General features: G+C 44.5%; 1 protein-coding gene and 1 non-coding gene across 3 annotated transcripts in view; one reads left to right on the top strand and one right to left on the bottom strand.

Moving 5' to 3' along the window:
- Positions 1-2,034: 2,034 nt before the first annotated feature.
- On the top strand, positions 2,035-2,198 carry LOC114493743. The gene has a single exon (XR_003684342.1). It is a non-coding gene; the product is annotated as a U1 spliceosomal RNA (small nuclear RNA).
- Positions 2,199-4,984: 2,786 nt separating this feature from the next.
- Positions 4,985-14,782, bottom strand: part of SNX6 (sorting nexin 6) — a 68,122-nt gene continuing 58,324 nt past the window's right edge. For both annotated transcript variants that reach the window (XM_028506600.2, XM_028506599.2), the window contains 3 exons: positions 14,012-14,171; positions 13,842-13,927; positions 4,985-5,729 (listed from right to left, as the gene is read on the bottom strand). In XM_028506600.2, the coding sequence (XP_028362401.1) occupies positions 5,676-5,729; positions 13,842-13,927; positions 14,012-14,171 (300 nt within the window). In that variant the 3' untranslated portion in view covers positions 4,985-5,675. The remainder of the gene's footprint in view (positions 5,730-13,841; positions 13,928-14,011; positions 14,172-14,782) is intronic.

Here is a 14,782-nt window from a genome sequence, read left to right as displayed (position 1 = left end):
CCCCCCCCCAGGGCACATACGGGAATCATCCAATGAATGCATAAATAAGTGAAAAACAAAATCCATCTCTCTCTCCCCCCCTCACCCTTTCCTTTCCCTCTACAAAACCAATTGTAAAAATTGAAAATAGAAAGTTGAATAATGCCTGTAGTGTAAATAATAATAATAATATTGTATCAGTGTTAATTTCTTGATGTTTATAATTGCATTAGGGTTAGGTAAGAGAATCCTGTGGTTTTAGGAAATGTTACCGACCAAAAGTGGGGTTCGGCTGCTCGCCACCACCCACAGGCAAATTCCGGAGGCAGAGGTTTCTGGAGGGGGTGGCAAGCTCCCGCCTCAAAGCCCATCCCCTCCAGAACAACCAGAGGAAAACCCAGCCACCCTCTGCCAGACCAGCCCAAGGCTGCGTCCCGAGTTCCTTCTCCCACTTAGAAATACCGCCCCCCTCGGAAACCGCAGGCGACTGCCACACAATCATCCAGGTGCCTAGTTCCCGTCCGCAGTCCGGCGTCAGGCTCCTTCCTGGAGTCCCCCGTGTAGGGCCTCTGCCGCCATCAGCCACGTGGCTTTCAGGGCCAGAAAGGTCTCAGGAGCCCCCCGCCCCCCCCCCCCCCAATCTGCGGCCACCAAGTCCCCGAGGTGCGTCACAAAGAAACGTCTCCTCTGCCCCTTCCCTCAGTCTCTATAGCTCCCAACCCAAACTTCGGCGCGCTAGGGGAGGGTAGCCCCGCCCAACCAATCCGGTGTTTTCCCCACGCTAGACTGACGGGTCTTTCTCCCGCACAGCATTTCCCCGCTGCAGCCATCTTGACCTCCAAAGTACGTGCGCGCTGCTGCCTCCTGGGCTCCCACGTCCCACCAGGGTCGGGAAGGAAATAGGAGGGCTTTCCCCTTAGCCAGACATTCCACCGGACTTGCGCAGGCTCAGCGCAATGACTTCCTCCCGCAGGGTCCAGCGAGGAGGGAGGGGGTCTCGGCCCCTCCTCCCGCAGCTAGCCTCCTGCGGCTCCTCCCCTCTGAAATACACACGAAGAAAGGACACGTCCTGAAGCAACCGACAATCAAAAAGGATGCTACCATACGTATCCTGGGGTCTTCGCGCGGCTGGAACCTTCCCTGGCCCTCTAGGCCTGCCTCTTGCCTTGCTCTGCTCCAATTGCACTGACCATTCGGGGACACTCCACAGTTCAATCCTTCTGCTCACATGTAGGGAGGAAACACCATGCTAACCTCCACTCGATCTCAAAAAAGACTCTTGTATGGAAGAAAAAGATAAACCCGGGAGGCCTGAAAGAGGCAACCTAGCCCCCCCCTCCCCCTCAGGACGAAAGTGTGACATTTCTGTTCATTCGATTTTCAAAGGCAAGGAACACCCCTCTCCGACCCACAAGCCTGCCACAAGTCTGCCTCGTGAATGGAGCCTTGACCGGACATTCTGTTCAAGTTTTCCTTTCACTGCTGCGAGATTAGGTTACTACGTAGTATGAAAGACCTGGAATGAGGATTAAAACAGTTTCGTGTTAAATAGGTGACGAAACTCGGACTTTAGTATTTAATTGACACTCGGTTGCGCGCCCTTTTCGCTTTTAAAAGAAGGCGAGAGCCGGACTCCTGATCCATTGCCTCGGTGGGGCCGTGACCGTGACCGCTGGGCGCACGGTGCGGCGAGATCACGTCCTGTCGGGTCGGCACTCCTCGCCTTGCAGCCACCCATCCTCGACAGGCCCCGGGGAAAATGCAGGATACCGCGCCGCGAAGGTCACCATGCAGGGGGTGGGGCGCGGGTGTGCGCCTGTGCGTGTCTCGCGTATGCAGATGAGCAGGTGCGCAGAGGCTGCCGGTCATATCCCGTCTGCGACTCCGCGTCCCGCATCCCGAGACGCAAACGCAGCCGAGGTTGTTCTCACGGTGGGCAGGTTTGGGGTGGGGTACGCTCAGGCGGCGAGGGTGCGGAGGCGGCGTGAGAAAGGTTACCTCGGGTGTAAAGGGAGGCGAGCGTGAGGGTTCGCAGGGAGGCGAGCAAAGCAACTCATACTTACCTGGCAGGGGAGATACCATGATCACGAAGGTGGTTTTCCCAGGGCGAGGCTTATCCATTGCACTCCGGATGTGCTGACCCCTGCGATTTCCCCAAATGTGGGAAACTCGACTGCATAATTTGTGGTAGTGGGGGACTGCGTTCGCGCTCTCCCCTGGCTTGTCGGTGTTACAATGTTAGACTTCGGTTGCTTGCTCTTTTAGTATTCCGGTAGGCTTTTTTTCTTCTTCGCTCGCTTGTTGTCTTTAGCTATTGCATTTTCTCAGGAGGGGCTCCTACGGCAAAAGATTTCTTTTCCTCGCTAGTTGCATGAGTGAATAGACGTGTGGGAGTCTTTTCGCACCCCTGTCTGCCCCAGGGTGTGGGGTGTCTTTTCGGAACAAAAAAGGGTTTTTGGTTGGTGGTGGGTCGTCCAGACGAGGACTGAGAGCATGTAGGAAAACCTCGTCGGTGGAGGTGAGGTGTGTGGTTTCTCTGCCCCCAGACAGCTTAATATAAAGTTCAACTGAGACTGCACTCCCTGGTTGACAGGCCTGGAGTTGCTCCCTTATTCTCCCACACTCCTTTTCTCTTTAAAGGCGTGTCCCTATTCTTTCTCTCATTTTGTTTTACTTTTTTCTGCATAGTGCCCCCGCTTCAAATAAAGATCAGCTCAGGCTCAACTTGGGTGGTTTTACTGCGAAACATTAAGAATAGCCCTGGCCAGTGTGGTGGCTCCCTTGTTTGGATGGTACTCTCATAGAACGGAAGGTCGCAGATTCCATTCCCCGTCAGGGCACACATACCCAGGTTGCAGTTCGATCCTCGAGTGACGGAAAAACAACCAACCCATTAAGGAAGAATGTTGTGTAAGCTTTTCCAAACTAGGTGCTGCCAGTCTCTGAGCCTCACTGGTCTCCAGTACAGGTCTGACTCACTTTGTTTTGCAGTTTCTTCTCCTGCCATCCTCCACTCTCAACACAGCCCCTCATCGCCCTAGCCAGCATGGCTCACTTGCTTGGTCGTCTGCTGCAAAGCGACAAGTTGCTGGTTCGATCCCGGTCAGGGCAAATGCTTGGGTCGCGGGCCCTCCAGCAAGAGGCAACCAATGGGTGTTTCTCTCTCTCCCTCCCTTTCCCTTTCTCTTAAAAAAAAAAAAAAATCTTAAAAAGTATGTACATAAATAACGTAATAAAAGTTTCTCATCGCACATTCCCCTGGTTCCCACCCAACTATGGACTCCCCCAGGCTGGCTATTTTTATTGGGGCCAAACAAGCAGTGAGCTATGGGATACCAAAGTTTGTTCTGAAGATGCAAAGTAAAATCTTTCCTAAGTATGTCCTTGAGGGAGTGACATATTCTTTACCTAATTTACAGGATTTGCTTGTGAGAAGACCCTTGCCAAGTGCAGTGGTCAACTCATCCGTATATTAAGCAACCCTCTGCTCCCTGCCCCCACACCGCTGCTTCCAGTCTACCCCGACTCCAATTAGTGCTCTTCAAGTGTAAGGGGCCAAGGGATGCACCCTCCGCTCTACCTCCTTCCCCCCAAGGTCACCTTGGCACAAGCAGAGGAACTGATGGACACGTACAGGTTTTTGCCCTGTACTTGCGATTTCTTAGCATTTATAGAGCGCCTTCACATTTCCAAAGCACTGTACCAACATTTATTAATCCTCACAACACCCCTGTGAGGTAGGTCAATATGTCCTTCATAGAGCAACCGAAGCAGAAAGAGGTCAAGGGAACCTGCTTGAGGCCACAAGGGCACCCTGTGATGAAGGAACCCCACCGAACCCAGAAGCTGGGCTTCTCCATCCCACATCCACTCACTTGGTAAGCATTGCGTGGGCATATTTTCACCGGTGAAGGTGACATGAAGGACAAAACAGAGCTCTCTCAGTCAATAGAAAAATCAACAGTTCAAATGGCATCGGAGAACATCAGGTAAGGACCGAAACATTAACCAGCACGGCAGTGAGGCTGCCGGGGAAGACCGGAATCATCCTGACGAGCCTCGGGACCTGGGCCAGGCATTCTTCAGGATGGCTTGGGAAGACGTTTGCAAACTACGAAGGGTGACCAACCCAAACCAGCCTGTGGTTTCCAAAGGGGGGGAAACTTTAGAAGAAGACTGTGGTGCCCTGACTGGCGTGGCTTTGGTTGGGCGCCGTCCTGTGAAGTGAAAGGTGTGCTTCCATTCCCTGTCAGGGCACGCGCCTGGGTTGCAGGCCAGGTGCCCGGTTGGGGTGCCTCGATCAACCGATCGATCGGTGTTCCTCTTTCACGTCGATGTTTCTCTCCCTCTTTCTCCCTCCCTTCCTCTCTCTCTAAAAATAAAGAAAACCTTAAAAAGGACAATGGGAAAAAAAACCCAACCTCTCAATCTAATTTTTAAATAAGCACGGCATAACGTTCACTCACATTACAAGTGCTGTTCCCATAGCAGACTTCTCTCTCTACACACGGACCTATATACACTGGCACGACTACCAAAGGGCTCGGTGGCCTGCGTCACATGGTTCTTTGGCCACGCGCCGAGGGTGGAATCCAGGAAACCGTAACAGGCCATGTCGTCGGCTCCTGTATTTTAAAAAGAGCTGTCCTTCTGCCCTGACTGGCGTGCCTCAGTGGACTGGGTGTCCTTCCATAAACCGAAAGCGTGCCTGCCGATTTGACTCCCAATTCAGAGCACATGGCTGGGTTGGTCCCCGTTGGGGGTGTGCAAATGGCAACTGGTAACTCTTGCTCTCTCCCTTCCCTTCTCTCGGGGGTGGGAAAACAAGAAAAAAAAAAAAAAGAAAAAGAAGCTGTCCTCTCTATCCTGCCTCTGCCCAATTCCATCTTCTATGAAGGGCCAAAAGCATAGCAGCAGCTCATTCTTTTTCTAAAGGGATTGGTGAACTTGGTTCAATATGTCACTTTTAAAGGAAATACCAAAAAACTAAGACCTGCTCTGTAAATCATGACACCGGAGTAGATTTATTATAGCTAATCCAGATTTTAGAGTGATACAATGACACAGAGTTAAAAACCATCACTGTTATCACGGTTTATTCGACAATAGTTGGTTTAGTCTACAAGTTTAAGGCAAACATACTAATGCATTTGCTTTTCTTCAGAAATCATACTTAGAAAGATCACATAAAGTCTGTCCCAAAATTTCTAAGAAATATTCATTAATTAAAAATAAGTCTGATTAAGATGCTTTACCAGGATACATGAACAAACAAAAGGAAATGGCAATCTTTATCTTGTTTGAAGAATATATTTTGAAAGGGTTAAACTTCAGAAATCACTTAAAGGTAAATAAGATTGGCAGCCATAAGGAATACTATTCATAAAATAAACACAGTTATAGAGGCTACTTAAAAAAAGACTGGACTTTGGGCTTCTGAAAAGGAGGCGCGCACGAGCGACCACGACGGGCCCCCCGGGGGCGGGGAGCAGCAGGTGCAGGAGCGCAGTGGCGACCGCGGGCCCGCAGCACTCGTGGACCGCAGCGCTCCGCCGCTTCTCAGAAAGGAGAGGAGATGCACTTTGTCAGCTGCTGCTTTTGCTTCCAGTGAAAGAGTAAATGCCTAACATCATTAAGAAAACAGAAGTAAAGTCTGAAGGAAGGCAGCCCTTTTTAAACCGAGGGTGGAGTGTGGCCTATGTGTCTCCATTTAACACCGCCAGGCAGTTCTGCAGCAACTGCAGGTTACCCTGCAAAGGAAGAGAGACAGTCAACGATGCAGTTCAGACAGTTCGGAAGAGCCTTGTTGAAAAATACAAAGTGTTAGCAATCACGTAACTTTTAATTTGTTAAGATATAAGGATTCTGGAAATAGCTACTTATTATAACAAAGGTTCGAAGACATGAAGTTATATTATCTGTTTCACGTACTCTGTTTTCCACACACTAGATTCTTCAGTAAATTTCCATCTAGACCGACACGCGTGTTTTGATTTGGCACGTTTCAATGAGGGAGAAAACGTGCCCTTCGTGTCCAAGTTAAACTACTGAACATTTTCTGACTGTGAGACAGGCTCTCATCACTTTCCTTTAGCCATTAACGTACGTATCAGCATAGATTTATAGCAGTTTTTACAAAAAGAGTAAGATTACATACAAAAAGAATTAATCAAATTCATGTGCAACGACCCATTTGCAAAACATGTAAACCGCCACCCAAATTTAGAGACGTGTAAAGACAAATTTAGGTACGGGTTCGGGCAAAGTAGGTTTACAGCTGTGAATGCGCAAAACATTTTATTCTCGTATTGTTATTTGTCATTACTGTAGTGTTTTCCATACCAAGTGTAAACCTGCTTTTTTGCTCCACCTGAATATGCAGATGACATCGTACATAAATGGGGTGAAGGAAAACCTCTTTTTTTTAAATTAAAAAATATACATTTATTTTACTCTGCGAGAGAGGGGGAGGGAGGGAAAGAGAGAGGGAGAGAAACATCGGGTGTTTGTCCCTTGCACGCTGGCCCGCAACCCAGGCCTGTGGCACCCCCCCCCCCCCACTGGGAATCAAACTGACCACCTTTTGACTTGCGGGACAGTGCCTGACCACCTGAGCCCCACCGGTCAGGTCGGAAAACATCTTCCTTCAAGGAGAGAGTCAACCAAATGTATAATGAATGATGGAATTGGAAAATGACCATTAGGCAGCCATCATGACAGTACCTGATTCGGGCAAAAATCATCAATAGGTGCTAAAATGCCAAGGCTGCAGCCGTTAGCCACGTGCAGCTACATACAGTTTACATTTCTGTTCATCCAAAGTAAATACAAGCTCCGTTCCTCAGTGGCGCTGCCCACATTTCAAGTGTCTGATGGCCACACGAGGCCAGCGGCTACCACGATGGACGGTGGTGACTGAGTGATGAGACAGTTAGGCGATTAAGAACACTCCTTGATTCCAAAGCATAAAACAGTAACTCGCCACTGAGAAACCTGCAGATATCACTTGAACCAAATGATCCAAGTTATAAACGGCCCGTGCCTCATCACATAATGCAGTGAGAAGACACGAGCATCGCTTTTGTGGTATTTCTGCCAAAAGTGCGTAACCTAAACCCGATAACGAGACCCAAATTGAGGGGCATTCAGTAGGTCTACGCTTTCAGCAGCGGCGTCCAGTGTTGTGTAATACAGAGACTCGGGGACTTCTCCGGATTAGAGGGGTTTTAAAAGACGTGCACTGAAACGCAACACGGTATCTGGAGTTGTCTTTTGCTGTTAAGGACCTTACCGGGAGGACTGTTGGAATGCCAATAAAGGCCTGTGGATTAGATAAGCGTTGGATCAGTGTTAACTTTCTGATCTTTATTGCTGTCACGACAACTTAAAAGAATTATCTGGTTTTAGGAGATTCACACTGAAGTGTTTAAGAGTGAAGAGGCATCGTACCTGCAACTCACTCAAATGGCTTAAGGCAAAATGAGGTGCGTCCAGATGTGTGGGTGTGTCTCTGCCTGTCAGCGAAGAGGAAGGACAAAGCAAATGTGATCATCTGAACATTTGGGGAAATCTGGGTGGAAAGCAACCAGGAATTGGATTTTTCTTAGAACTCTCTGAAAGTCTGAAATTGAGTGAACGTACACATTTAACAATTTGGGGGGGGCAGCAAATCAACACACAGTGACACATGGTCTTAAAGGTATATTCCTTAAGCCGACTCTTAGTCAAAGGGTGCACACCCTGCACTGTGATACACGGCCACGCTGCCTCGCAAAAGAGCGTGCGCTGACCCACGCCTTACCAACGGGGCATTCGAGGGCTCACGTCACACCCCCCAGCCAGTGTCATCACTTTTTTTTTTTTACTGCCCTTGTCGTACATTCATACTTCGTTAGTAAAGAATCCGAAACTATTTTCAAGGACACAAATGCGACCTAACTAGGTTTCTGTTATGACAACATTTCAATGACGTGACAGCACATATCCCAGTTATAACAGATGAAATCCAAAGTAGCGTCAAACCATCTTGCTGTGAATGTAACTAATACCTAGTCTTTTTGGAATTCTGGGACTAAAACGGCACCCTGTTCAGACTTACAAATTCCTTCAGAAACCTCACACAGAGCAGGGTTTCTCAACCCCAGTCGCCCCGATCTTTTGGACCGTATAAGCCCTTCTTCCTGCGTGCGGCGTCCCTGGCCTCTCCCCACCCCCGGTCCTGACAACCACGAGTGTCTCCAGGAACTGCTAAATGTCTCCTGGGAGGCAACACTGAACATAAAGGACACATTTCAGAAAGGATTTGAAAAGGCGTAAAATCCAGAAACCAGAGGTTGACATCAATGTACGCTAGGAGTCAGCAAACTTTTCCTGCCAAGGGCTGAGCAGGAAACCTTTTAGACTTTGAGAGACACCGGGTCTCTCTCAACTACTCACCTTCGCAAAAGCAATCACAAAGCATAATGCATGAGTTTGGCTCTGTTACAGTAACATTTTATTTATAGATTAAATTCGAGTTTCATATAATTATCACATGCAATGAAACAGCTGTCTTCTTTTTGTAACTTAAATAACCATTCAAACACATAAACACCATTCCTGGTTGACAGGCTGTAGTTGGCCAACCCCTTCTCGATCGGGAACAAAATCCTCGGTAGCTTATAACCTCTTTCGGAACATCAGAAACCAACACGGGGCTCGGTAAATACACACCATGCCAAGCTTATCTAAACATTTTCTTCTTCTTTTTAAAAAATATTTTATCGATTATGGTATTACAGTTGTCCCATTTTTTTTCTCCCCTTTATTCTCCTCTGCCCTGCACCTCCCTCTCCCACTGGCGCTCCTCACACCCCCTTACTTAGTTCATGTCCATGGGTCGTTTGGCTTCTACATTTCCCATGCTGGGAAATGCATTTCCCATGCAGGGGGAGGTCCTTAACCTCCCCCTGTCTGTGTTGTACCTACCATTTATGCTTCTAATTCCCGGTACCTTTCCCCCCATTTCCCCCCTACTCCTTCCCGCTGATAACCCTCCATGCGATCTCCAGTTCTGTGACTCTGTTCCTGTTCTAGTTGTTTGCCTAGTTTGGTTTCGTTCTTTTTTTTTTTTTAGGTTCAGCTGTTGACGGTTGTGAGTTCATTGTCATTTTAATGTTCATAGTTTTGATCATCTTCTTTTCCTTAGATTAAGTCCCTTTAACATTTCATATAATAAGGGCTTGGGGATGATGAGCTCCTTTCTCTTGACCTTATATCCGGGAAGCACTTTATCTGCTCCCCCATTCTAAATCATAGCTCTGCTGGATAGAGTAATCTTGGATGTAGGTCTTTGCCTTTCTAGACTTCAAATACTTCTTTCCAGCCCCTTCTTGCCTGCAAGGGTTTCTTTTGAGAAATCAGCGGATGGTCTTATGGGAAATTCTTCGTAGGCCCTTTTCTCTTGCTGCGTTTAAGATTCTCTCCCTATCTTTCATCTCGGGTGACGTAATTCTGATGTGCCTCGGTGTGTGCCTCCTTCGGTCCAACTTCTTTGGGACTCTCTGAGCTTCCTGGACTTCCTGGAAGTCTATTTCGCTCGCTGGCTTAGGAAAGTTCTCCTCCATTCCTTTTTCAAATTAGTTTTCCATTTCTCGCTCTTCCTCTTCTCCTTCTGGCACCCCTATGACTCGGATGTTGGAACGTTTAAAGCTGTCCCGGAAGTTCCTAAGCCTCTCCTCATGTTTCTGAATTCTTGTTTCTTCACTCTGTTCTGGTTGAATGTTTATTTTTTCCTTCTGCTCCAAGTCATTGATCTGGGTCCCGGGGTCCTTCCCTTCACTCTTGGTCCCCTGTATAGTTTTCCTTATTCCCTTTGCAGAACCTTCACTTCTTCCTCCATTTTGTCACCATACTCAATCATTTCTTGAGCATCCTGATGACCAGTGTTTTGAACTCTGCACCTGATAGATTGGCTGTCTCTTCATCACAGTTCTATTTTTTGTAACTTTGATCTGTTTTCACTTGGGCCATATTTCTTTGTCTTTGTGCACCTGATATGTTGTAAGGGGTGGAGCCTTAGGTATTCACCAGGGTGGGGAAACCCAGTTTGCTGCATTGTGTTGCTGCATTGTGTGTCTGTGGGTGAGTGGTCCCTAAGGGAACAATGTTGCTTGATCAACTCTCGGTTGGCTTTCAGTCACTTCCCTCACTACCCACAAGCACGTTGGGCCCTTCTGGTGTAGATTCCCAGGTGGGTGGGTTTGTGTGTGTTCTAGGACCCTGTGGTTCTCTCTAACGAGCTCTCCTGTGAGGCTGGATGTTTCTCCTGTTGCTGCAACCCCCACAGGTTTTTACTGCCAGAGGTTTTGAAGCTTTATTTCCCCACCATGGAACCCTGGGTTGCATGGTCTGTTTCACTTCCTAGTTGTTCCTCCCAGTTTATCTGCACACAAATGTGGGACCACCCAGTCCACCAGCCGCCGCCTTGTTGCAAGTCCTCTCTGCCCCAGCTGCCTGTCTCCGCTCGCTCCTACCTGTCTGGATGAATGTTTCTACTTTAACTCTTTGGTTGTCAGACTTGCAAACAGTTCAACTGTCTGGCAGTTCTGGTTATTTGTTTTTAAATTTATTGTTGTCCTCTTGGTTGTGAGAGAAGGCAAAGTGTATCTACCTATGTGTCCTTCTTGGCCAGAAGTCTAAACATTTTCTTTTTCTTTTTCTTTTTTAATCATTGTTCAAATACAGTTTTCTCCTTTTTACTCCCAATCCAGTCGCCCCTAAACATTTTCTTTTGATAGCGTTATTAGACCAAGAAATCAGATAACATATATCTTGATTTTAATGAAAAATTTGGTTCTTGGATAAAATCAAGAGATGATAGTTGATGATACTGTACTATAAACAGGTGAATTCATAACTATCTAAATAACTGTAACCAGAAACATTCAGGCTCTTGCTCCTTGGTAAACACATATCATTAGTTTTGGCTCAAATAAACTTAGAAAATTTCTCTACAGGTTTGGATATTCTCATATCGACATACTGTATTCCCTCTATGCCTGTTCTAGGTTGAATTGTGCCCTGCCCCCGGAAACAAACAAAACTAAAACCAAAGAATATTAACTAATAAGTTAATACCAATTAGTGCAAAAGAAAGGGAACTAAAAATTTAGCCTTTTTTGGTGCCTTGTACTTTTATAATTAGATTAACGAATATTGATCCCTTTGGTTCTGGATCATTCTTTTAAATTAAAATTTGGCCTTGACTGGTGTGGCTCAGTGGGTTGGGTGTTGTCCTACAAATTGAGAGGTAGCTGGTTCAATTCCTGGTCAGGTCACATGCCTAGGCTGCCGTCCAGGTCCCTGGTTTGGGCATGTAAGAGGCAACTGATTGACGTTTCTTTCCCTCCTCCCTCTCTACCTCCCCTCCCCTCTCTCTCTGAAAATAAATAAAATCTTTCAGAAAGTTTCAATAAAGACATAAAAGGCAAGTTCATACAAATTACAAATGTCAACCACTTTGTACAAATAATTAGTATAATAGTAAATGCTACATGATCAAATCCTATTTTTAAAAGATATGGGTGCTCTGGTCTAAAACTACCTATCTAAAATGTAACAGCTATAAATAGAGCTGTTAAATTGCTCAGTAAATAAACAAATCCTAGAGATCTTTTGCACAATGTAAGCGTACTGAACAGCACTGGACAATACACTTAAAAATGGTGAATGCCCTGGCTGGGTAGCTCAGTTGGTTAGGGCATCTTCCCAGTACACCAAAGTTGCAGGTTCAAAAGCTGCAGCTGCAGGAGAGTACACACATGTAAGAATCAACAATGAATGCATAAATAAATGGAACAACAAACTCATGTTTCTCTTTCTCCTTGTTCCTTTCCCCTCTCTCTAAAGAAATCAATAAAAAAGTTTTTTAAATGGTTAACATGGTAAATTTTGTATTTTTTTACCATAAAAATGAAAAACAAAACAACTAAAAATATTTACACATACAGTTTGGAGGTTCAAAAGTGACCCATAAGAACATAAACAAAAAAGGTATGATTATAAGCCAAAACTCAAGCTGGTACAATATGACAGGTAAAACGCCCATTATCTTACACATATAAAACATGCTGTACAACAGGAGCACTTGAGATCTTGCTTCCTGAACTGTCCTCAGTTTGGTTCAAATAAATGCTTATGAAAACAAAAACAAAAAGAAATGTGTACACTAATCAGTCTGTGTATAGAAAAGCATTTTGACTTCTGGGCACAATATTTTAAAAGAGCAATGACAGACCCCAACTGGTGTGGCTCAGGGTATTGGGTGCCGTCCACAAACTGAAAGGTCATTGGATTGATTCCCAGTCAGGAAGGCACATGCCTAGGTTGTGGGTCAGGTCCCCAGTAGGGGTGTGCAAGGGTCAACCAATCGATGTTTCTCTGGCATGTCAATGTTTGTCTCCCTCCCTTCCCCCTCTCTAAAGGTAAATAAATAAAATCTTTAAATGAATAAATAAACAAATAGAAGAGCAACAACAGGAGGGTAATAATATTATAAAAAGCTCGTTGAGGCATATGGAAAGAAAAATATTTACTCCAAAGATGTCTATCTTGCAGGAGAGATGATGTACAGGTAATATAAAGTATTTATGTATCTGAAGGGTAAACTGTAAAAGAGAAATAAAAACTTTTATTTTTGCCCTAGATGGTGTGGCTTAGTACCGAGCACCAGCCTGCAAAACACAGGTTCGCTGGTTCAATTCCCAGTCTGGGCACATGCCTGGTTGCAGGCCAGGTCCCTAGTTGGGGCGGAGGGCAGTGAGAAGCAACTACACATTGATGTTTCTCTCCCTCTCTTTCTCTCTCCCTTCCCCTCTGTCTAAAAAAATAAATAAGAAAAATCTTAAAAAACAAAACAAAACAAAAACCTTTTATTTTCCATGACAAAACTTTTGACAAATATGTTAATACTACAGAGATGTAGATTTTTGTTTAAGCTTTAATAATTTAGAAGTGTAAATGCTATAAATATATAAAAATTAAAAGTTTATTTAAATTTAATACTTATTTATAGTTTTGTGATTTTGAATACATTTTTAATTTTCAAGTGTGTTTGTTTATATTCAGAAAATTTACTTTTTAAACAACTAGTCAAGAAAGTGATATTTGGCCCTGGCTGATATAGCTCAGTGGATTGAGTGCAGGCCTGTGAACCAAAGGGTTGCTGGTTCAATTCCCAGTCTGGGCACATGCCTGGGTTGCAGGCCAGGTCCCCAGTAGGGGGCACGAGAGGCAACCACACACTGATGTTTCTCTCCCTCTCTTTCTCCTTCCCTTCCCCTCTCTCTAATAAATAAATAAAAAAGAAAAGAAAGTGATATTTGTTTCCACAGCAGATACTAGAAGCTTGCAGAGGTGACCATCAGAGACATTACAGATATCATTCTTAGTGTTCTTAATTTTTCCTGTATTTTTTCTATGTCACACAATAAAGTACACCTCCTAATGTACATACTCAATAAATATGGGTAACTGACAAAAAAAGATTCTTGCTTGAATTAGGTAATTTTAAAATTTTCTCTCAATTCTAAGATTTTTTTATTTTAAAAAATTCCCATAAAGTTTGGGCCAACCTTTAGATTAACTACAAGAGAGGGCTCAATTTGAAGTAAACAAATGCTATAAAAAAATACCATAAGAGAATTTTTTTTTACTAAAACCAAATATTTTAAGGAGTAAAAACAATCTTAGAAAATGTAATTTCAATCCAGGAATAGTTCTTATGGATAGTATCATTCCCTGGAGTCAGTTTCCAGGGAATGGACTGACACATTTCTAAATTATAAGTCCCTGAAATTATTACACCTTTAATATGACATTACCTTTGCATGCTTCAGTTCTAACTCTGCTAGTTCCACTAAATTTTTTCTGAATGCCGCAACTCTTCTTGTCTTAAAATCTATGAGTTCTGTGAATGAAAGAAATTAAGATTAACTATTTAATTTACATACCAGCATAAAGCATACCTTATTAAAGGTTAATATAACAGTACCTTGTTTTGCAGATTCTGATATTTTTTCAAATTTCTGACAACATAATTGTTGGGACATTTCAGCCTGTAGAACATCTTTATTTTTTGCTCTTGCTTTATCCAGTGCTTTATTAGCATTTTCATAATCCACTAGTGATCTAGATCTTCGATAGAGGAGATCCTATAGAACAAAACACTTCACAATAATACATGCTGCACATTTCTGGTAGTTACATTCAACTACCACCACCACTACTGCCTCTGCCGCCACCACCACCACCTAATTGTCCTCAGGAATAAATACCACATGCCAATTACTCTTCTGCTTTTTTTTTTTTTAATAATGGCTTTATTGGGATATAATGTACATACCATATAGCTCACTCATTCAAAGTGCAAAATTCACTGGTTTTTAGGATGTTCACAGAGTAGTTTAACCATCACTACAATCAATTTCATTTTATTTTTTAAAAGATTTATTTTTAGAGAGATGGGAAGAGATGGAGAAAGAGGAAGAAAACATCAACATGCAAGAGAAACATCAGTTGCCTCTTGCACACTATCAACTGGGTACCTGGCCAGCAACCCAAGCATGTGCTCTGACTAGGAATCGAACTGGTGACTTTTCAGTTTGCAGGATGGGCTCAATCCACTGAGTTATACCAGTCAGGGCATTATAATCAATCTTAGAATATTTTTGTCATTCAAAAGAAGTCCCATATCTATTAACAGTCACTTTCCATTCCTAACCCCCATGCACAAATATTAATGTTTTCTGTTTGTATAAAATTG

Source organism: Phyllostomus discolor, chromosome 1 (genome assembly GCF_004126475.2).
Source record: "Phyllostomus discolor isolate MPI-MPIP mPhyDis1 chromosome 1, mPhyDis1.pri.v3, whole genome shotgun sequence".
NCBI lineage: Eukaryota > Metazoa > Chordata > Mammalia > Chiroptera > Phyllostomidae > Phyllostomus > Phyllostomus discolor.
This window is presented reverse-complemented; position numbering and strand designations above follow the sequence as displayed.